Raw genomic sequence first — 22,811 nt, 5'->3', positions numbered from 1 at the left:
CTAACCGGGGGAGATCGCTGTACTAACTTTGCATTATTAGTACAGAGGCTCCGACTGGAGCTGACACTTTGGTTTTAACGAAAAAAAACTCATAGTGTGTACCAGAATTTAGTGAACTAGTGGCAATGCTCAGCATCTTTGGTCAGCAGTGAAAATGATCCTTGTTACTGTCTGATCAAATTTTTAAAAAGGAGGGGATAAATCTTTCAGAGTTGGACCTATACTAACATTACAGACTGACTGATAAGATATTATGTGATGTAATGCAGCTTTGATTTTTGCAGCTTGGTAGTAACTCTGAAAGTGTTACTATAGAATGGAGTCACATGAGATGTATTATGAAAGTAATGAATACGTTCCTGAAAGACAGCTTGAAATGTGTTATAGCAAAACAAAACTGATATATTTTTTATGTGAATTAAAGAATGAACAAGCAAGCATGTCAGTTAAATCCTGTAAAAGTATTTTTTTTAAATGGTCAGTACATTTCTGCAATAACAACATATACAAATTTCTGAATTATGATAGATTTTGTATGAAAAATAGGACACTCCAACAGTGCAATTTACATTGCCCTCTCTATGCATAATATGCAAATAACTAAAATGTGTAAATACTTTATTACTGGGAATTAGTTAGACAAAAGAGGAAGCTTTATAAATACTGAGAAATAGTAATGGATGCTGAATGGTTAGAAGAAACTTTTTCTTTAGTATTTTTCTTCACTTTGGGGAATCTTTTGCCTTTTCCTGCATGCAAAGTAGAGTTCACTTTATGTTATTAACAACTGTAGTTCATTAGAATGTGGGTCTCAGTGTGGCATAGTAAGACACACTAAGTGCAGATGGTGCACATTGTGAGAACACTTCTCTGAACACCCATATATCAGCAAAGGGGTATGAAGACAGCTAGTTCCTGCAGATTCCTGATCTTCTGTTCATCAACAGGGACCCTAAGCATAACCCAGAGGAGCAGCCAATATAGTTTGGCTATATTACTTTTGGCTAATATAATATCACTGTAATAGCTTCTAGGTATGCAAAGTGTAAACCATAAAAAAAGAACATGTTGAGACTCTAGTCAAGCACATCTTAACCACTTTAGCCCCAGTCGCCGCAGATGTACATGTGCGGCGCTCGCCTGGGAGGAGCTAGGGGCGATCGCGCACCGCCAGAGCGGTGCCCCCGCTCATCAGAGAGGAAGCCAGTGCATGTGGCAGGCAGCTCCGATGGCTGCCGTCCACTCGCGAACTCCCGCCGCTGACAGAGAAGGACGGACGACTGATGTAAACACAGCCGTCCGTACTTCTCACTGAAGTTGTCACAGATGTCATGTGATCCTGCTATATAGGATCACATGTCTCTGTGATGACTTTACAAGCCACGCCCCCCACAGTTAGAATCATGCCCCTAGGGTCACATTTAACCCCTTGATCACCAGTACTGTTAACCTCTTCCCTGCCAGTGTCATTCTTACAGTAACAGTGCATATTTTTAGCACTGATTACTGTAGTAATGTCACAGGTACCCCCAAAAGTGTCAAAAATGTCAGTTAGGGGTCAGATCTGGCCGCTGCAATGTCGCAGTCCCGCAAAAAATCGCAGATCGCCGCCATTATTAGTAAAAAAAAAAACAATAGAAATTACATATATCTTTCCCATAGTTAGTAAAGGCAATAACTTTTGCTCAAACCAATCAAAATACGCTTATTGCGATTTTTTTTACCAAACATATGTAGCAGAAAACAAATTGACCTAAAATGTTAAAAAATTTAGATTTTTTAATTTTTTTTGAGAATTTCATGTAAAAGAATATGAAAAATATTGTTATTTTTTCAAAATTGTCGCTATTTTTTTGTTTATAGCGCAAAAAATAAAAATTGCACAGGTGATCAAATACCACCAAAAGAAAGCTCTATTTGTGGTAAAAAAAGATGACAATTTTGTTTGGGTACAGCATCGCACAACCGCGCAATTGTCCATTAAATTACGCAGTGCCGAATCGCAAAATAGGGCCTGGTCATTGAGCAGCCAAATCCTCCGGTCTGAAAGTGGTTAAAACACATACATTTGGTTAGTTCCTGACAATCAAACATTAGCACATATTTTAACATTAAAATAGCCATTATGAATTGACTGGGGCTACCCTATATTCGAAAGTGTCACTTTCCTCATTCAGGACAAAGCTACAGAATCCCTTAAAGGCCCTGACCCTTCTCACTTATAATCACCTAGGTTGCACTCCCATGCCACTCTATTCCACTGTCAGAGCCACCATGAAATATATACCTAATTATGGAGGAGCATGTGACATTTCACCATGATGCAGTGCTTGTGCCTGAACTTCCAATTGCTAGGGCTAAACACTGCGGTGAAGGGGATGGCATCATCAACCCTATCTATGCTCAGACAGGTTTGACACTGAACTGAGTTAGGACAATAGAGGTATGCAATAGGGGAACAGCATGGTGCAGATGACTAGAAGTGGCTCAGAGACTTTGAGCGTTAAAGAAACTTTATTAATTTTATCTGAAAGGGAAAAGTGTCAGAATCTCTTTAAAACAAAAAAATATAGAAAAACTCCTACAGCCCCCAAACCAAATTCCTTTTAGTTGGAAGTTTATGGCCATTATGTGTGTATACCATTATACCTACAGCTGTACAGAAGAACCCGGTGTCTTATTTTACAGCCTCTAGTCTGTATTCTAATAAAGAAGCACTTTGTCAGCATTATAAAATAACTTTTATGAACATTTAGTATTTGAATCTTTGGACCTGATTTACTAAAGTGTCTATACATTGATCCTGTGTAGCATATCCTCACTATATTTATTATGCAACCATGATACAAGATATGCACAAACAGACTGCAGCATACAGTACATACAATGAATATCCCAAGTATGTTTTACTAAGATGTGTACATGTGCACATATGCCTGATATGGCCATCACAATTTCATAATTTGCTGCTTGGAATGGAGTGATGAATATCCATACATGGTTGCCTTTTTGCTTCAACAACATGTTGTATGGGTCGTTCTGACCTAATGCTTTTGCTTGATGCATTTGCTTTTCTGTCAATAGGGTCACATTATTTTCCTTTGTATTTTCCATTTATTCACAGGTAAAATATTGACATCCACATCCCTTAGAGCAAGTTATTGGAATAGAATGCACAAAAACAAATACTGCACAATAAGCATTGAACACAAGTTTACAATTTGCCAAATATAGCCAAGGTTTGTACTTGCTATACATATGTACAATCATGTGTTCATATGATCCCACAATGCAAGTGTAACATGGTAATTTATGCCTGGTCTCCCCTTTAGTAAAGCAGGCCCTTTGTATCTATTACACATTATAATATTTCCCTTAGAACACGACATGTCAAGTGATTACTTTTTGCATTTTACCAGTTCCAGACCTTGGGTGGTAGAGATAAGCCCTAAAAAACCCAAAGCTCCCAGGGTATATCTCTTACACACTAGTTCTTTTATCCTACTGCAGCCATGGCAAATCCCAGCTGTCAAAATGACAGCTGGGGCTTGCTCTGAATACGTCTACAGCAGCTCCTGCAAAAAATTATACTTCTGGACAGTGTCTGAAAGTGTCCTTACAAAATATGAAATAACCACATCTTTGATGTATCATATTGACTTTGTTTTATTTATGTGCAGATCAGGGGGTGACAGCAGTTTAAGCAACCTTACAAGTAAAAAAAACCCCAAAAACCCTAAGGGCCGGTTTACATTTGCGCGAGTGCGCCGATCGCATGTAATTCGGAGCGCACTGCTCCTTCATTACATGTGATTGGAGGTGCGGATGCAAATTCAGCCATACAGTTTGTATGGCTGAATTCGCAGTATCCACACCAAACACGCACATGACCCTTTTTTCCAGCCGCATCAGGATCGGATCGCATAAGTGTGAACTGTCAGATCGCACTGCGATATGCGATCAAACTGGGGGTGTCGTTAACATTTAATTGACACCCCCTGCGTATCGCATATGGCAGTGTGAACTGCCAGAGGTGCGTTTGCGATGCGGGAACAGGCTGCGAATTTGCAGCCTTCCCGCATCGCACAAGTGTGAACCGGGACTAAAGGGCAGGGTTTTATTTTTTTCATAATAAATAGAAGCCTTTTCCAATACAATTTCTGGCCCATTGATCCCAATGTGCTTTTCTCTCTCTTACCTTATCCACAGGAGGTTTCAAAGCTTGTCAAGTTAATTTGATATTTTAAAATGATTTTCAGATTCCATTACTTCCTGTAGATCGTCTTTCAGCATTCACTTTCTCTGGGCCATCTACCAGAAGCCATCTCTTCCTTGTTGCATCACAGAAGAGAGTGTGATAGTGTGTGTTTACCATTCTAGACCACAAATTACAATACTACCTTCCACCCACTTTCTATACAATCTGATTATACAATCTCCTTTGCATCTCCCATTAGCTATGTAGCACAAGGGTCTGCCTGGTACAAATTGAATGGATTTTCCAGATGTGCCCTTCAATTCCATAAATATAAAGAAAATTGTACAGAGATTGTACTCTTGATATGATTATAATCATATTGCATAATGTATGGCCATCTTTATACAGGTACATAGGAGGAAGTGGACACAGACACACAGTTGTTGGGCCCCCGTTCACATCTCCACGTAATGAAAACTCACTTTTCTGCATGTGTTTTTTTTTTGGGTGTTTTGGAGCATCTTCACTCATCACGCATAGGGCAGCCTATTCACTTGAATGGGCTGCCCTACACGCAACAATCGCCCCAAAGAGCTTTTTTTGGAGCTGAGCATGGTTACCACAGTTTGTGGTGCCTTTAACATGTAATGAAAACACAAGTGTGAGGCAGATTTGCAGGGGGCTCCTGAAATGCATGAAAAACCGTGTAGTTTGCCATGCGTTTGGAAACACACAGGGGTGAATGGAGCCTCATTGTTCTTTTACTTTTAGGTCCCATTCACACCTACAGTAGTGGGAGCGCATGTTTTTCAACTTGTTTGTCCAGTAACACACATACGGCAGCCCGTTTACTTAAATGGACTGTGCTAAACGTGGCAAAGCAGCTCATGGGACATTTTGGCGTGGTGTGAGTTGCACGTTTTTTACTGTCTTTTTCGCCTGTTTTTTTATTTTGGCAAAATGTGTGTTTGCTTCTATGTCTGGTGTCCTGTCAACAATTAATAACACTGAAAGTGCAACTAGGTAGTTTTAGGTGTATAAACGTGGCCATATACTATACAATCTTATTCTGCAATCTCTGTATAAACTCCTTTAGATTTACCAAAATTAAATATTGGGAGGAGATACCATCTATCCAATCAGTCTGCATCCAATCAGACAGGCCCTTGCACTACATCAGGGGTGTCCTGTGGGCCCTAGGGAGTTTAGCATGAAGCCTGAGCCCATCTGAAGGTACGGTGATAAAATCAGGCAAATGCATGCGTGAAGAGATGGCGGGTTGCTGTGAATACATAGTTGATGGGTGAAGGGTGTGTGCTAATGAGGTCAGCTGGTAAACTCCGTCCTGTGTTTTGCTGTTTTTTCTGTCCAAAATCTATACCAAGCAGCCTCTGAAGCTTTCTAAAAAATACAGCAAGGGCTAAGGTAAGCCCTTGTTCTCAAAATCAAAGAAAGCTTTCATTTTTCTGCAACTCGGGTACATTAATGGTATATTGGTACATAGGGGAGCTGGATTTTAGAAAAAAAAAAAAAAAACCTTAATTAGTTAACACCTATCAACTAAAATGAATGTTGCACTTCTTTAAATCATTACCAAAAAAAAAAAAAAACATTAAATAAAAGATCTTTAGATTTTACAAATCAGTTCAAGTGATACCCTGTATTGGCTAACTTTTTTAAATATGTAAGATTTCAGGACATGTTCGGTTCCTTCCTCAGGCATTATATAATGGGGTTTATTTACTAAAAATTAAGAGTGCAAAATCTGGTGCAGCTCGATATAAGCCAATCAGCTTCCAGTTTTTTTTTTTTTTTTCCAAAGCTCAATTGAACAAGCTAAAGTTAGAATCTGATTGGAAACCATAAACATTTGCACCAGATTTTGTACTCTCCAGTTTTAGGAAATAAATTCCAATCTGCAGCAAGTTTTTGTTGTACTGCATTGATGAAATCTGATCCCTCATTGGCTACTTTGTCCCTCCTAAAATGTAATGAAATATGCTCTAAATGTCTCAGGTACTGAGCATTAAACAACTTTACTTATATTAGTTGGATGTTTTTTTTCTAGCACCTTAACCATGTGTAAATTCAAATTTTTTACAACAAATTCTGAATTGGAAGCTTCATGCTATTCTTGCATTTACAAAATAAGCTACTTATGCTTGTAACAGTTTCTGGAAGCTGAGATTCCACATGAATTATCAGCGCTAGACAATGTTAGTGTCATTTAAGTTCTGGATCTATTTATTGTGCAGCACTTGTGTCACCAGATTGAATAGCAGCTGTAGCCTGAGCGATTCTACACTCTAAGTATTAAAAAACTGAGCAGCATATTCCATATTAATAATGATGTAATTTGTCTCATGCCATGCAGTTGGCCTACGTTTGGCTGAAAGGACATCTGGTATTAGAGGATATGATTTAAAAAATGAAAAATTACAAAAAAAACTACACGCAGACATGAACAAACCACCATTATTTTCTATTGTGCCACTTGTGCTGGTCTTTTATTGCATTCTGTTGAGAATGTGGGTTTTAAACATAAAATAACACTGTTGATTTTATGCTTTTCACACTCTTCCTGCAGCTTCATACAGTTTAAAAATGAAATAAAATTATAAAAAAATAGAGAGCAATTGTAAGACGAATTAGGCAATCACATCAGATATCAGCTGTCCAATGGTGGCCATTTATAGGAAGAGCTCTCAATAGCACAACAAGAGATCTGTTCATCTTTCCAGACCCTACACTGCTAAATTGCAGTGTAAACATTGGCCAATGCTCAGTGAAAGTATTGATTCACTTTTTGTCAGTACAAGCGATAATAAGCACTTCTGACAATCCTGCATGCTTATTACAAGATATTGGTGCTCTTGTTATCAATAGCAGTATGCTCAATCAATTAAAGCAATTATACTGCTATAAACGGTGGTTGGATATACTGTAGCTTCATTATTTACACAGTACAAAGAGTTTTTGTTAAGTGATAATGCTGAAATCTTAGGGATTGTCTTGCCAAAAAGCAAATAGGCTGTTCAGGCATGTAGGCAGGTTGCCTCCGCAAGTGAGACAGGCTGTCCAGGCTGGAAAAGGATTAAACATGTCTCTGCAGTTCCTGGTCTTTTTGAGCTCTGCTCTTTCCCCTGTACTGTATATAAAAAGGTGGAAGGGTTCCACTCAGAGAGATGCTGCATGGGAAGAAGACACAGACAAGCCTAAAGATGTAATCTCCAGCTACATCACAGGGCTCTTGGCTTGACTCATGGTCATTGGACTGCTGCACCTTGCAGTTCATTTGAGGCACCAGGGTTTCAGAGGACATCCAAGTCATGGAGAATACTAGCATGGACAACCACTTCACAGAGGTATGCCTAGGCAGCCACACAGCCATAGTTAGGATAAAAATTTGGACTGTAATTTTGAAGTCTCTTCAGTAAAGGTGCATAAGCTGTTCTAAGCCTGGTCTGAAGTTATTTAAAGAGGTGCATGTTGGTTCTGGTGTATCCAAAGAACCAGGGTCTGTAAAGTCAAAAGGGGTATGAAGAAATGCCATTACGAAAAGGGTTAACTCGGCAAGACATGGGGAAGGAATTTAGTAACAGAGTTATGAGTAACAAAGCACTAGTCCAAACACAAAGCAACCAGTCATTAGCCGTGATACCTGGTAAAGGTGACAGGTCCTCCGGGAGTGAGGGGGTCGATGTTCTGGCTCCCTCCCTAGCAGTCAGTTTTTTAGTAGCAGAGATGAACCCACATTACAAAGATCCATGACCTGGTCACAAGGTATTGGAAGGAAGGAGTTATTGAGCGCACGCATGAGGTCCGCGTTATGTGCATGGCGGATCCCCATTCTGTTACTGGGAGTGAGGTAATATAAATATGCTGGACTGGTGGAGTGGGTACATGCTCAGCATATCCTTCTTAATGCAACATATATCAAGTTACAATGTGTAGGGACACAGGGCAGCACTTTTTCATATGAATTCTGCACTTTTACAGCACACAGTGTAAAGGCTCATCTCTAAGTAGGGGAACTGCCTAATGTTAGATTATTCACATAACCACAGTCTCCAGCTGGTCCCAGGCATTGATAAGCTTGTTCTGCTCGAAATGCAGGGTGAGTAGGCCCCACCCAGGTGCATGTTGCAAGGGAATTTTCATCTTGAAAGGGATGTTTCCCTAAGTTTAGTGAAAATGGAGAAGCTCAGCTGACTTTTGTCACTCAATCATGTGCAAGCAAAAATACTGTTTCTTTTTTATTTCGCTAATAGGTGATTGGGTATTCCCCTGCAAAGTGAACATCCATTTGCCTTTAGTAAATGCATCCCTTTGAGTTTTGTGTGCACATAGAGATTTGTTTTAGGCTTGTTGAAATGCTGATATGCTTCTGAAGCAAGAAAGATCAAGTCATCAAAGACAACTATCATTTTCTGTCTTGACAGGCACCCTTTAAAGAATTAACATGATCTAAATCCAAGGGGTTTTATTATGATCATACTGTCTTTGAGCATTGTGATGACACTTTACATGATATTTTAACACTTTTTCATTGACAATTTAATATCCTAAAATTTCTGATCGCTCATGAATCACTTTATTATGTAAGAAGGGAGAAATGGAGCATATTATAATGCTGAGAGTATGCTTTGCTACTATATGCCTGTCATAATTTCAAGCATCTGTTTACTTCTTCCTTTTTTGGCTCCAGATAGGATTTTGGCAGCGCTGCTAACAAATACTGTGGATTATTGTAGAAACCAAATGTACTCGATTCTCCTGGCTGCATGTGAAATAAGCTTTGGGTAATTCATCACATTTTTAAATATTTGATTCATCTGACCTACTTTGCAGTTGGATACTAGTTTAGGCTGCTTCACAAGCTGTTGTTTTAAAAATTTACATTACAGGCTAAGTGAGGATACAGTAAACATTTATGACAGGTGTGGTACCCATGTCAAGAACAATAACTCTATCGGAGTTCTTGCTTAAAAAAAAACAGACCCTAATAGCATTCCTCTTGGTCAGTGAACACATTTATTCTACATCACATCAGTGTAAATAGTTACCTCTTTGGAAGGTACTCTGGATCCTTTTTTTTTGCTCCACCAGGTCTCCACCATTGCTATGAAACACGACAGGACAACACCAACTGCCAATATACAGAACACCCCAGCAAAGCTTTTAATGTCCAGGGCACTTCCTTTTTGTTTAGGTTGTACTGATGAATAAAGATCACAGTGTCCATTTTGTGGCCACCATTTATGCTTTAATATGTCCATGTCCCCATTCTGTTGAAGTTCCAGGATCCTGGTGGAAAGAAAATATGAAAAATATATGAGCAATTTATCTAAACATATAGCAAATTCACAAGCAGAATTAACACGTTGCCCCACTCACCATGATAGTTATCTCTATTACTAAAACCGATTTACAATGCGAGTGGTGGCTCTACTACAGCCGGTAAAACTGACAGATTTTACATAGCATGTGATGTTGGACAATGACTTGCCCTTACAGTTGACAAACACAGGCTGGCCTTGAGATAGATATACTTAGTCATCTCATTAGAAGGACTTGAGAGCTGCAACAGACAAAAAGGAGCTTTGTGGAGCCGTGTCACCACAATGTTTTAGAAGTTGGCAGCAGATAAGGGAAATAAGTCTTGCGGCATGCCAATTATTTTTATGTGAAAATATGTAAAGAGCTAAAAAAGTAAGCAAAAAAGGCAACCCTGCTATCATTATGGCACCTTCTGGCCACACTGTATCCCTACCTTTAGAAAACAATAAACCTCACTGTTGCAGAATGGACCAATATCGCACCTACATGACTACTGTTCATATTCTTACTTTGCAACTTTTAGATTGTTAATACAATGCAAGTTTTTTTTTCTGGGTTGTGTTGCTACAAAATATAAGGATGCTGATGTCAACTTTTGTATGGATGTCAAAGGACGGTGTTGGCTTTTCTATGCTTCTTATATCAAATAAAATGAGATCTCATTAAATGTCCCATAAGAATAAAGAAATAATTAACTTGGGTCAATGGGACAAGGCTAGGAAAGAGTAAAGTTCTTCTTCTGAAACAGCTCCCGAAGCCGAAGTGCTGTTACAATGTGCAGTGCCATCCACCCATGCAGTACAGGAGACCAGTATCTAATTTGAAACTTTGTTTTTTTGTGGTTCTTAACTGCTCACACTTTGGGTGAAGAAGGGAAGCTATCAAACACTTTCCTAACCTAACGACTGAATAAATATATACTGTGGCATAAAAGTGAGCAGATGCTGCAGGCATCATGTTCTTCTTGACATACATACTGAAAAATATGTATTGCTAAGTTCTGCCAAGAGTTGAGCTCTTCTGCTCAATACCGCTTTCAGCTTTCAAATTTGGGGAACTCTCAGAGACATGAAGAATGCCTTCTGCAAACTTCCAACCAAGTATACAGAACCTTAGGCTGTGGAACTCACTCCCTGATCCTACGCTTTCAGCAGTCTGGTAGTGGCCACTAGCAAAGGAATAAGGGTAGATGACTGCAACTTGACTCACAATAAATCTGGACACACAACTTATGTTAAAAGATGAAGCCTTGCACTCTTCTCTTTCAGAGACGATATTTAGCATTTTTGTTATTTAGATCACTAATTCTCCAAATAAAACCTACATTAAAGGTTAACACCAGCCCTAATTTTGTCAGTTACATTGAATACATTTCTCCCTCTTTTTCTGTTCCTGTGACAATCTTCTGGGAAATAGAGGAAGCAGTTGTCACTGTGACAGGAAGGCACAGATATTAATAAAAACATTGCCCGTACTTCTAAAACCATTCCTCACTATACATGAGTTTATTGTTTGCTCTTACCCCACTCCCCCTCCTCAATAGGGACACATATGGCAATAAAAAACTGACTACACATTACCTGTTCTTTTGAAAGCTAAATAAAATGTTTTGAATAGAGTTGGTCTTTAAATAAAATAAATCTATATAACATAGCAGGAATAATGGTAACATTTTGACATGTACATCAACTCTTTCAAAGGATCTGTCCGCACAAAATTGGCACATGGTGGAATGTTAAATCTACTGACAGTATCTTATATACATTGGAGATTTATACATCAAGATCTTTACTTAGTTTCCCAGGGATGCACACAGTTGTTACAGGAGGTCAGCTGTCTCTCCTGGGTTAACATCAGGGAAAAAAGAGCAGCCCAAGATTGGGATAAACACTTAAAGGCAGGCAAGAACCAAATCAGGAACTATGGCAACTATGGTAGGAATATCTTGCTCCTCAATAGATATAAGAAGACAATGGATAGCTCATCTTACAAAACTCCACCTGCAACCGAAAAATCTTTTTTGGGTGAATAGGCTCTAAAAGTAACTCTCCCAGTACTATTCTCCTCTAAACTGGCCAAATAGCATAACCAGAATACAAATTCAGTAACATTTTTAAAAAAAATGTTTATGGTATCACTATGCTTATAACGTGTATGTAATCATTTCTCCTTTTCCCTAAAGTTAACCAAGTTGGAATTAGGGAAACAAAATGTTCATCAAAATAATGATTACAAGCCAAGTTTTGCACTATTTGACCTCTTCTGTGCTGTGAGTATAAGTGATCTATTTCAGGGGTGGACACAAAGGGATTGATTTACTAAAAATGGCAAGTGCAAAATCTGGTGCAGCTTTGCATAGAAACCAATCAGCTTCCAGGTTTTTTTGTCAAAGCCTAATTGAACAAGATTTAGCATTCTCCAGTTTTAGTAAATTAACCTCAGTGGAAGAGGAGTAAATGTGGCTACCTTAAAATGTGTTACAGGCTTTGGCTGTGTGTTTCACCAGGAGAAAATAAAGGAAAAATGTCTAAAAACAAAAAAATACAACTGTACATCTAAGGATTAATGAGCTGAAATATATCACTGTTTGATTTTAGGGTTTAAATATGTTTTGTTTGTGAATAACATTTATATTTCAAGTTCCACTTTAAATGCAAGGAAGAGTTTCTCTGTGTTCAGAGTTCTCCCCAAAGGCCATATGCTATATATTTCTTCCCAAAAATAAACTGCATTTGATTGAGCTCTGATAACCTCAGCTGCTTAATCCTGCTTGCTATAGTGTCTCATGTAAGACGCATAGATGCTGGCAGATCATGCCTCCTGGTAACATATGCCAATAGAAGGGTTACTAAGCTAAATCAGTTTCCAGTTTTTTTTTTTTTGTCTAAGCTTAATTGAACAAGCTGAATTTAGAAGCTGAATGACTACCATACACAGCTGTACCAGATTGTGCACTCTCCAGTTTTAAGAAATCAACCCCAAAGTTTTCTAGGGTGTTGGATGACTGCATACAACTTCTCACTCATTCCAAGAAAATACTTAAAAATCTGGCTAAAATGTTTCTATTTAGTTTTGGACAGAAGGCAAAGAGTTAACATTTTGAGCAGATTTTTATTGCTGCTTTGACCCCATTGGGGAGAATTTTCAATTCCTGTCCTTGTGATGGCTATATTTGGGGGAGGGGGGCACAGAAAGCAGTAAAAACATGGTCACAAGTTTGCAAAATTGTCCCTACGTGACTCTACTAAAAAGTATTTTTGTCTGCAATGTATTTATCTTTGTATCCCTGTTGGGACGATTTCCGATTACATCGTATACTATCTTAAAAAAAAAAAAACGAAGAGGAAATGTGTCCAGCAGAAACACAAACACTATTAAATACTTGATAAAAAAAGAAAAAAAAAAACTAAGAGGAAATGTGTCCAGCAGAAACACAAACACTATTAAATACTCGACAGAGACTTTAACAATTTCCTACTCAGTCCAAGCAAAATGAAAAGCTTTAGCCAGATTTGGGCTTTAAAGTGTTGTGTATATTTATTCAATTATTTTTGACAGGTCCTAATTTACAAAAACATATCTTGTTTACTGCTGTTCACATATACATCTAGTTGTGTGTGTTTTTTGCTGTTTGTCCACAAGATGGCAACCTAAGGCTATTGAAAGTGTCATGCTGCAGCTCTTCGGCTTTGAAGAGGCTCTGGCAATTATTGATCTACCAGGCTGAAAACATGCACTTTTCTCCATGCTATTTAATGTTTTATTTTAAATTCAGGCAATTATCTATGTTGCAATACCCTTGATAATGCTGTGAAAAAATTCATTGTTCAGTGCATTCTAGAGTGTGGTAAGTTAGGCTTGTATGGGAAAATTGTTCACAAGTGAACGCTTGCATTCCCATAGGGTTTTTATAACTCATGCAATCTAAAAACAAAGACACCCTGTGCCCATTTCTCAATCTGCAGCACTTTGCTACTTGGTTAACTCTTGGAGAAGTAGTAAGTAGCACAGTAATTGTGTACCGCTCAGACGCTTACTATGATTCCCTCTTTCTAGAAGTTTATTTTCCAGTAGAGGAAAGATACGATGTTTGGAGAAGACAGGGAACTTGTTATTTCTTGACATTTTTTTCACATGGTGATACAATACTGTAGCTTTTGCAGTAGTTGATGATAACTGTGTCAATAAACAGTGAACCTATACTCAAATGTTAACAGAAAGCAGTATTAGCAATATTTCTGGAATGTAAGAGAAATAGAAGGACTAAAATATTTATCTTTCCTGGAGAAAATGCCACTGTACATTCTCTAAGTAATGTTCATGCATTCCAAAAAATAAACAATTGGTCACATTATCTCCACTGAATGCAAAGGTCAGAGCTCTGATTGGCTGATCCTCTTCCTCAGCAGAGATCAAGTGATTTTGATTATATTTGAAATGTTGGGGATAATTAATAAAGTACCCAGCATCATACATGTAAGGGCCCTTTCACATGAGCTTTCTGATCAAGTCCGCCTGTCAGTTTTTCAGGCGGACCTGATTGGATCCTCCATGTACCCCTATGGAGCAGCGGATGTCAGTGGTGACATGTTCGCTGACACCCGCTGCTATCCGATCCTGTCTGTGAAATCCGGATGGATGGAAACCCCAATTTTCCCTCCGTCTGGAGGATCGGATCGGATATGATCGGATAAAAATGGACAGGCAGTATGTTTTTGTCCGATCTCCCATAGAGGAGAGTGGGGATCTGACTGGTTTGTCTCTGCAAAGTAAGAAGAGACGGGCCTGTTATCCACCTGAGCAAAACGGAGTCCACTGGGCGGAAAGCCCATGTAAAAGGACCCTAAGTAGTCATTCGCTGGTTTTACTGTTGGAAAATCAGAAATCTGATTAGCTTGCTTCAGGTTATTATAGCTTGCATGTCATCATTGTCCTTTGAGTTGCCTTACTAAGTAAGCCAATTACATTTAAATACATACAGTATAAAAGTCAGTGCTAATATCAAAGAACTAAATTCCTATATGTATATAGTTTATATAGAGGTTGATGAACTAAAACTAGAGAGTGCAAAATCTGGTGCAGCCATGCATAGAAACCAGGTTTTTTTTTTGTCAACGCTCAATAGAACAAACTGAAGTTAGAAGCTGATTGGCTACCATGCACAGCTGCATCAGATTTTGCACTATTCAGTTTTAAAAAACCAACCCCATATTGTATGGGAACTTGGCACTTGTCCACACTGCCAAAAGTACCAAAACCTGGTTTATTGATCATGGTACCACTTGATTGGCCAGCAAACTCGCCTGACCTAAACCCCATAGAGAACCTGTGGGGTATTGTCAGGAGGAAGATCAGAGACACCAGACCCAACAATGCAGATGAGCTGAATGCCGCTATCAAAGCAACCTGGGCTTCCATAACACCTCAGCAGTGCCACAGGCTGATCGCCTCCATGCCACGCCACATTGATGTAGTAATTCATACAAAAGGAGCCCCCTGACGAAGTATTGAGTGCATACTATACTGTACATGGACATACTTTTTGGTAACCTGACATTTTTTTTTTATCGGTCTTATGTAATATTCTAATTTTCTGAGATACTGAATTTTGGGTTTTTACTAGCTGTAAGCCATAATCATCAAAATAAAAGAAAGAAATGCTTGAAATATATCACTCTGTGTTTAATACATCTATAGAAAATATATGAATTTCACTTTTTAAATTTATTACTGAAATAAATTAACTTTTTTATGATATTTTAATTTTATGAAATGCACCTGTATATGTAAGAACATCAATTGCAACAGCCCAATGCAAATTCCAAAATACATTTGCCTTATAACATAAAAACCAACAAATGTCCAAAATCAGTCCCTAAGGCTTAGTTTACACTTGTGGTTGAGGTGTGGCAAAAACAGGTGGTTGAGCTGTGTTTTTACTGCTCCCCAACCACCATCCTCCTATGTTTTTAGTTTTTAAAACAAGCAGTTATGTGGCAACTGCCTTTGCAGCTTAGTGGGGCAGTTGGGAAGGGGAGTGGTCAAAACACATTTTAACCCAGGATTGCTCTTCGGAGGGCAACACTTGTGTAAACAAGCCTTAATTACATAATGTCTGCCAGCTAATGTAAAATGGCAACTTAAAGCTGAGGTTTTGTTAAGGTAAGTAATATAACTAGAGCTGCAAAGAAAGAAATGTATTAAATAAACTTCAGCTTTAACTCTCTGGTGTTTCTCTCTCCCTTCCCCTTCATTATCAGCGTCTATCTGACCTAGCATCCTGTATCCACATCTCAGGCTGCAAACAAAGGGCTGTAGAGGTTGACATAGACATGTCAGACTATGGAGACAGGAAAAGAACTTAAAAAGATGTGACTGCATTGGCAGTGCTCCAGCAATTTGGAAACAGGACATGAAATAGATAATTGGGGGGACCAGTTAAAAACACAGACTACTTTATCAATATGATTGGTAATGTGGCACATATACAGTATATCTCTTAGTGAAAAACTTGAAATTGAAAATAAGGACAAAATAAAAGAAATTACATTTATGATGCAGACTGTCAATATCAATCTTTGGTTTTCTGAGTCTCATCTGTAACATTGTTTTATTATTCTTTATTCTGTTAACTGATTCTGTCTAGTATTTTTTTTCAATGATTTTTATTCAAAGGGTAACTCCACTTTCGTGGGGAAAAAAATACCAAATAAAGAAAAAACAATATAACATATACAATTGTGACACAAATCATGTTGTAATTGAATGTTATTAAAAATGACCTTTCCTTTTTCAATCTGCAGCTGTTGTAATTTTCTGAAAATGCAATGCAATATGGCTACCTGGAGCTGTTCTGTACACAGAATATGTACTGACCACACCCCAGAAACATAATTTCCTGCTTGTGTGATTGGCTCACCAATTTTCCCAGAAGTCTGCCTAAGATACAAGTCAGATTTCTGGCATCCCCTGCAACAAAAAAATAATTTTTGGTGAGATACTCCTAATAGGAACACGTCTAAAGGGATGAAGGACCAGCAGCTTTCCTCATTAGAGCCCTGCAGCTGCTCTAGCTGATATATAATTATGAAACCACTCCCATTTGACCTACTCCACACAGAGGCACAGAGGAACAATGATTTCTTTAGAATAACAAAAAGTAGGAATCTGCAACAATGTTTGTTAAAATTCCTGCAATGTAAAGAGATCACCCAGAGGGGAATGTTTTTTTCTCAACAAAAGTGGAGTTACGCTTTAAGGATGAACTTGTTGTTTCTTTTCCACATGTCAGTACAACCCTAAATGACAATATTTTTGCATTGTAATTGAATGTTATTAAAAATGACCTTTCCTTTTCAATCTGCAGCTGTTGTAATTTTCTGAAAATAAAATGCAATATGGCTGCCTGGAGGTGTTCTGTGTACTGACCACACCCCAGAAACATCATTTCCTGCTTGTGTGATTGGCTCACTGATTTTCCCAGAAGTCTGCCTAAGATACAAGTCAGATTTCTGGCATCCCCTGCAGCAAAAAAATAATTTTTGGCGAGATACCCTCAATAGGAACACGTCTAAAGGGATAAAGGACCAGCAGCTTTACTCATTAGAGCCCTGCAGCTGCCACAGCTGATAGATAATTTTGAAACCACTTCCATTTGACCTACTCAGCACAGAGGAACGGACAATGATTTCTTCTCAATAACAAAAGGTAGGAAACTGCAACAAAGTTTGTTAAAATTCCTGCAATTTATAGAGATCACCCAGAGGGGAATGTTTTTTTTCTCAACAAAAGTGGAGTTACGCTTTAAGTTTAAATTGAATGAAAATTTCAAGATACAATTAAAGTGGTAGTAATGCCTCATTGTGGGATTGAAAAAGTGCCCCCCTGCAGGTTTAAGTCATAATGTACTAGTATGCACTGTACAGATGGAGCCATCCAGCGTTGAGCTGTTTTGGCTCTCTGGTCCACGGTGCTTCCATGTTAACCCAGTCTTCCTTCTGGGTTCCAAAGGCTCAACCACTTGAATGGCTGGGCTGTGGTGACATCACTCCTGCACATGGGCACAGTAGTCACTTCGTCATAGTACTTAGAGCGGGCCATAAATGCGATCTGAGCTGCACATGCACAACTCTGATCGCATTACCCACTGATAGGCAGGGGGGTCATTGATGACAGGAGAGATCTCTAGGTTCTCTTCTGTTATAAAAACATGCCTGTCAGCAGGTTTTTTCAAAAGATGTTTACTACCACTTTAAGCATCTAGAGCAGTGTTTCTCAACTCTGGTCCTCAGGGCCCACTAACAGGCCAGATTTTAGGTTTTACCTTGGAGAGATGCAGACTAGAGTACTGCAATCACTGAGCAGCAAATGATATCACCTGTGATGTATTTCAGTTATCTTGCAAACCTGGCCTGTTAGTGTGCCCTGAGGACCAGAGTTGAGAAACACTGATCTAGACCAATAAACGAAGCGAAGTCTAATGTTGTTTTAGCTTCCTTAAAAAGTGTCTGATAGATGGTTGAGACAAACACTTACAGATACTTACAATGGCCTGCTTTTATGTATTTATCTTTACCCCCATAAAAAATGTTTTTATTTTAACTGCTTATAGTGTTATCTGGACTTTGGTTTTATTGTTTAGTAAATTATGTAATGTCAATCTAAATCTATCTAACACTACCCTCTCAAAAAGGTTGACAGTGCTACAGTGTGACTACTTTGCCTTTTCATAGACAGAGTGGAGGAATTAACGTGGCTACCCAAAAATGTGGCACAGGCTGTGGCTGTATGTTTTACCAGGTGAAAGTAAAAGAAAATTCTTAAAAAAAATAAAAATAATAAGAAACAATGCAGCCACACATATAAGGAATATTGAGCTGAAATATTTTACAGTTTGAGTTTTGGGCTTAGATATGCTTTGATTGTGAATAGCTTTTATATTTCAAATTTTTACTTTTAGTGAAAAAAAGTTTCTCTGTCTTCAGAGTCCTCCCCAAAGGCTGTATGCTATATGATTCTTCCCAAAAATAAACTGCCTTTGATTGAGCTCTGATAGCCTCAGCTGCTTAGTCCTGCTGGCTATAGTGTCTCATGTAAGATGCATAGATGCTGACAGATCATGCCTCCTGGTAACATATGCCAATACAGGGGTTACTAAGTTAAATCCCTGTAAATGATAGAATAACTTGATGACCTAGCATCTCCAGTGTAACAAGTGAGCAGGCAGGCAGTAAAATGGTTTTAGAGTATTTATTTTATTCACTTATTGTATATAATGCTAACAAATTCTTCAGCTATTTTCAACTAACATAAACTATATACATCAGTCCTGTCATCACAAAATAAATAGGAATATGAGGTAGCTGTGAATGTAATATAATGGGATGTTATTAAAATTTTGTTACCCTAAAAAAAAAAAGATCCTGTTCCTTTAAAGCATGTTATACACCACAGTGTAGACAAGCCTGGTCAGTTTACGTGTCTCCGTCATCCGCAGCTCTCCTGTCCTCCCCTGTCCTCACTCCCGCTTTCCCTCCCTGCCTGCCTTCTCTGTCAAGTGCCTGTCCCCTCCCCTCCTGCTGCTAAAATTACTTTTACTATCATATATCTCTGATTCCTACTGTATTAAAGTGTATTGTATTTGTACTGTATACCCTCAAGTTGTAAAGCGCTGCGTAAACTGTCTGCGCTATATAAATACTATAGAATAATAATAATAACATATAATCCTGTGTGTTTCCTAATGATAGGTGCTCCTGTCTCTGTATTTTATCAAAAAATGCCAGCTATACCTGATTTCAGAGCACCCAAGTGACCGACCGTCTCTCTCCTCATCTCCTCCCCGCATGACGTCAGCGGCTCAACTGTCAGACGGGGAGAGGAGAGAGCCGGCCGGTCACGTGAGTGCCGAGCGGCGCATCCCAGCCATTTCCCCCGCTTACCGGACCCACCGGCAGCAGGGAAAACAATCCGGTCCCGGATCCTCAGAGACAGGAAGTCGAGTGTGGGCAAGATGACCCTCACTCGACTCTATGGTCTTGGAGAACCGGAGCAACGTCAAACGCCGTTGCCTAGCAACCGGTTTAAAGGGCCAATTTTTTTCAACGTTTTTTTTTTCTTTTTTAGTGTAGTTGTGAGATCTGAGGTCTTTTTGACCCCAGATCTCACAATAAATAGGGACCTGTCATGCCTATTTCTATTACAAAGGATGTTTACATTCCTTGTAATAGGAATAAAAATGATACATTTTTTTTAAACTGTGTAAAAATAAATAAATAATAAATAAAATAAATAGGAAAAAAAAATTAAAGTGCCCTGTCCCCGTTAGCTCGCGCACAGAAGCGAACGCATACGGAAGTCCCGCCCACATATGTAAACGGTGTTCAGATCACATATTTGAGGTATCGCCGCCATCGTTAGAGCAAGAGCAATAATTTGAGCCCTGGACCTCCTCTGTAACTCCAAGCTAGTAACCTGTAGACATTTTTTAAGTGTCGCCTATGAGGATTTTTAAGTACCAAAGTTTGTCGTCATTCCTTGAGCGTGCGCAATTTTGAAGCATGACACGTTGGATATCTATTTACATTATCCTTCACATTATGGAAAAAATTGGGCTAACTTTACTGTTTTCCTATTTTTTAATTAAAAAAAGTGAATTTTTCCCCAAAAAATTGCAATTGAAAGACAGCTGCAATTTTACGGTGCAATAAAAAATATTACAATGATCTCCATTATATTCTATAGGGTCTCTGCTACTCTGCTAAAAAAAAATATATAATGTTTGGGGGTTCTAAGTAGTTTTCTAGCAAACAAAACAGATTTTAGCTTGTCAACACCAAGTGTCAAAAATAGGCCCGGTCTTAAAGTGATTAAAGCATATCTAAACCCAAAAGGTAAAATGTAATATATTGTAGCTTAACATCCCCTAAATGTGGTGGATGCATGAGTTTACTTTTTTTTAAGGGTTTTCTCCTTTGTTTTCACCTGTTAAACCAGGCAGTACATCTATTAGTTTTCAGTTAGCTTTAACAGACCAAACTGTTAAGCAAAAGTGACAGTTAGAGTTTCAAGACAAACTATTTAAAGTGGAACTTTAGTCTGAAAATAAAGATCACTTCATGTTGGCCCCTTTTGCAGGTATGGCTATGTAAAACTTTTAAAATAAGTGCACATACTGTTTAATATCCAGTAATACACTGTTTTACCCTGTTTTGCACATGCTCAGTTTTCTTCTATTTTTAGGTAGATTTACGTGATTATGCGCAGCCGAGCCTCCCTGCCACAGTAAATATGCTTGGGGCATATTTGGGGCAAGTGGTTAAAGGACATTCATTTTATTAAGTTGTTATGGGTAAAGTTCCACTTTAATGTATAGGTTCACCTTTTTCAGAGAATAAATTATACACTCAAACTGTGCAGTTTTGTAAAATACTCATGTTGTTATACCTATAGGACATTTGGGCCCCCCTTAAAGCTTGGCCAAAAACTCCTAGTTAACAATCCTCAGGTCCTTCCTTGTTGCTAAGGTGTGAAATCCATTGGTTTTCACTTCAGTAATGCTGCAAGTATGTATCTAGCAGTTTTCATATCTTAGCAACAAGACAGGACCTGGGGATTGCTAACTGTGACTTTTGTGGCCAAGCTTCCAGGAAGGCCTAAATGGCCTACACGTATGACAATAAAATGAATAAACATTTTTTTTTTATTTTATATCTACGGGGGCCCTTTTCACTAGGGATGATCGAACGGTTCGGGTCGACCATCGGTTTGGCCCGAACATTGGGTGTTCGAGGTTCGGCCGAATTTAGAACTTTATGCCCAAAAAGTTCGGAATTCGGCAACCAGAACCGACCAAAATGCAATGCTTCAGGAAATGGGCTTTAAAAGCCCGTGATTGGACCAGAACCATTAGCAAAAGCCAATTGAGGGGGCAGGAGAATGCTAGGAATGTGATTGGAGTGACTAGGGGGTCCCTAGACCAATCATTAGTGAATACGCCCCCCAGTATATAAGATCGCCCCCGCCATATTCCTAGCATTGTTATACTGGACATGGAAGAGAGTGGAAGCAGTTCTGTTAATTTTACTTTAAAAGTGTCATTTAGCTATTAGTGTGAGGAAAGGGATATCTAGTGTAGTTAGAGTGCTCCTTTACACTTTAGTTAGCTTCAAAAATTTAGTTTCTGTAGGGAAAGTGTTAAGTGTAAAGGGACCGTAGTGTAGTGTAGGGTTAACTGGCAGTGACTGCTATGGCAGGGTGACAAAACCCTTCCATAGCAGGGTGACCGCTATAGAGAAATGATAATTTCTCTGCGTTGCTTCGGAACAGGCATATGGCTTCTCACCAGCCAAGCATTTTTCATGCTGCAGGGGCTGCCACTGCCAGTGCTTTTTTGAGGACATGTTTGATGTCAGACATGACATCTGAACATGTGTATAGGGGGTATATATACACATATATGTCTGTATATATACCCCTAGACATATATAGGTGTGATAGTAGCAGAAATAAATGCTTGCGCTAATGAAATCATTTACAGTAATATATTTCTGCTACTATCACACCTATATATGGCTAGGTGTCTATATACATATAATTATGTGTGTATATATACCACTATACACAAGTTCAGATGTTTTGCCTGCCTCAAAAGAACCCAAAAAAATGCCAAAAAAACGCTAGCGTCGAAAAAAAAATGCCCAGGTGTGTTTTTGCTGGCATTTTTTGGGGGGTTTTGGAGGCAGGCAAACCATCTGAACTTGTGTATAGTGGTGTATATACACACATCCATATATTTATATACACACCTAGACATATATAGGTGTGATAGTAGCAGAAATATATGCTTGCGCTAATGAAATCATTTACAGTAATATATTTCTGCTACTATCACACCTATATATGGCTAGGTGTCTATATACATATAATTATGTGTGTATATATACCACTATACACAAGTTCAGATGTTTTGCCTGCCTCAAAAGAACCCCAAAAAATGCCAAAAAAACGCTAGCGTCAAAAAAAAAAATGCCCAGGTGTGTTTTTGCTGGCATTTTTTGGGAGTTTTTGGAGGCAGGCAAAACATCAGAACTTGTGCACAGTACCACTATACACAAGTTCAGATGTTTTCCTGACTGCAAAGAACCCAAAAAAATGCCTGCTTTGAAACCGGCAAGGTGTGAAAACCGAGGAGAGAAGCTAACCCCCTGAGCTGAAAGTTTTCTAATACAAACAATCCTTTTTTTTTCTGGTTCTGGACATGCTACAGAGCTGA

At 38.7% G+C, this 22,811-nt stretch overlaps 1 protein-coding gene across 3 annotated transcripts in view; it reads right to left on the bottom strand.

Moving 5' to 3' along the window:
• The window catches only part of GRID2 (glutamate ionotropic receptor delta type subunit 2), a 1,458,531-nt gene that overhangs the window by 10,422 nt on the left and 1,425,298 nt on the right, over nucleotides 1-22,811 (bottom strand). For 2 of the 3 annotated variants that reach the window (XR_014225747.1, XM_082268534.1), the window contains exon 15: nucleotides 9,265-9,505. Coding sequence is in view for 1 of the 3 variants with exons in the window: in XM_082268534.1 (XP_082124660.1) it covers nucleotides 9,265-9,505 (241 nt within the window). In the remaining 2 variants the exon portion in view is untranslated. Of the gene's footprint in view, nucleotides 1-4,198; nucleotides 4,332-9,264; nucleotides 9,506-22,811 lie in introns of all 3 variants that reach the window. The other variant, XR_014225748.1, reaches the window with a different exon arrangement.

The sequence above is a fragment of the Pelophylax lessonae genome, assembly GCF_965119305.1.
Source record: "Pelophylax lessonae genome assembly, chromosome: 1".
Taxonomy (NCBI): Eukaryota; Metazoa; Chordata; class Amphibia; order Anura; family Ranidae; genus Pelophylax; species Pelophylax lessonae.
The sequence above is the reverse complement of the archived record's forward strand: the minus strand, read 5'-3'. Positions and strand labels throughout refer to the sequence as shown.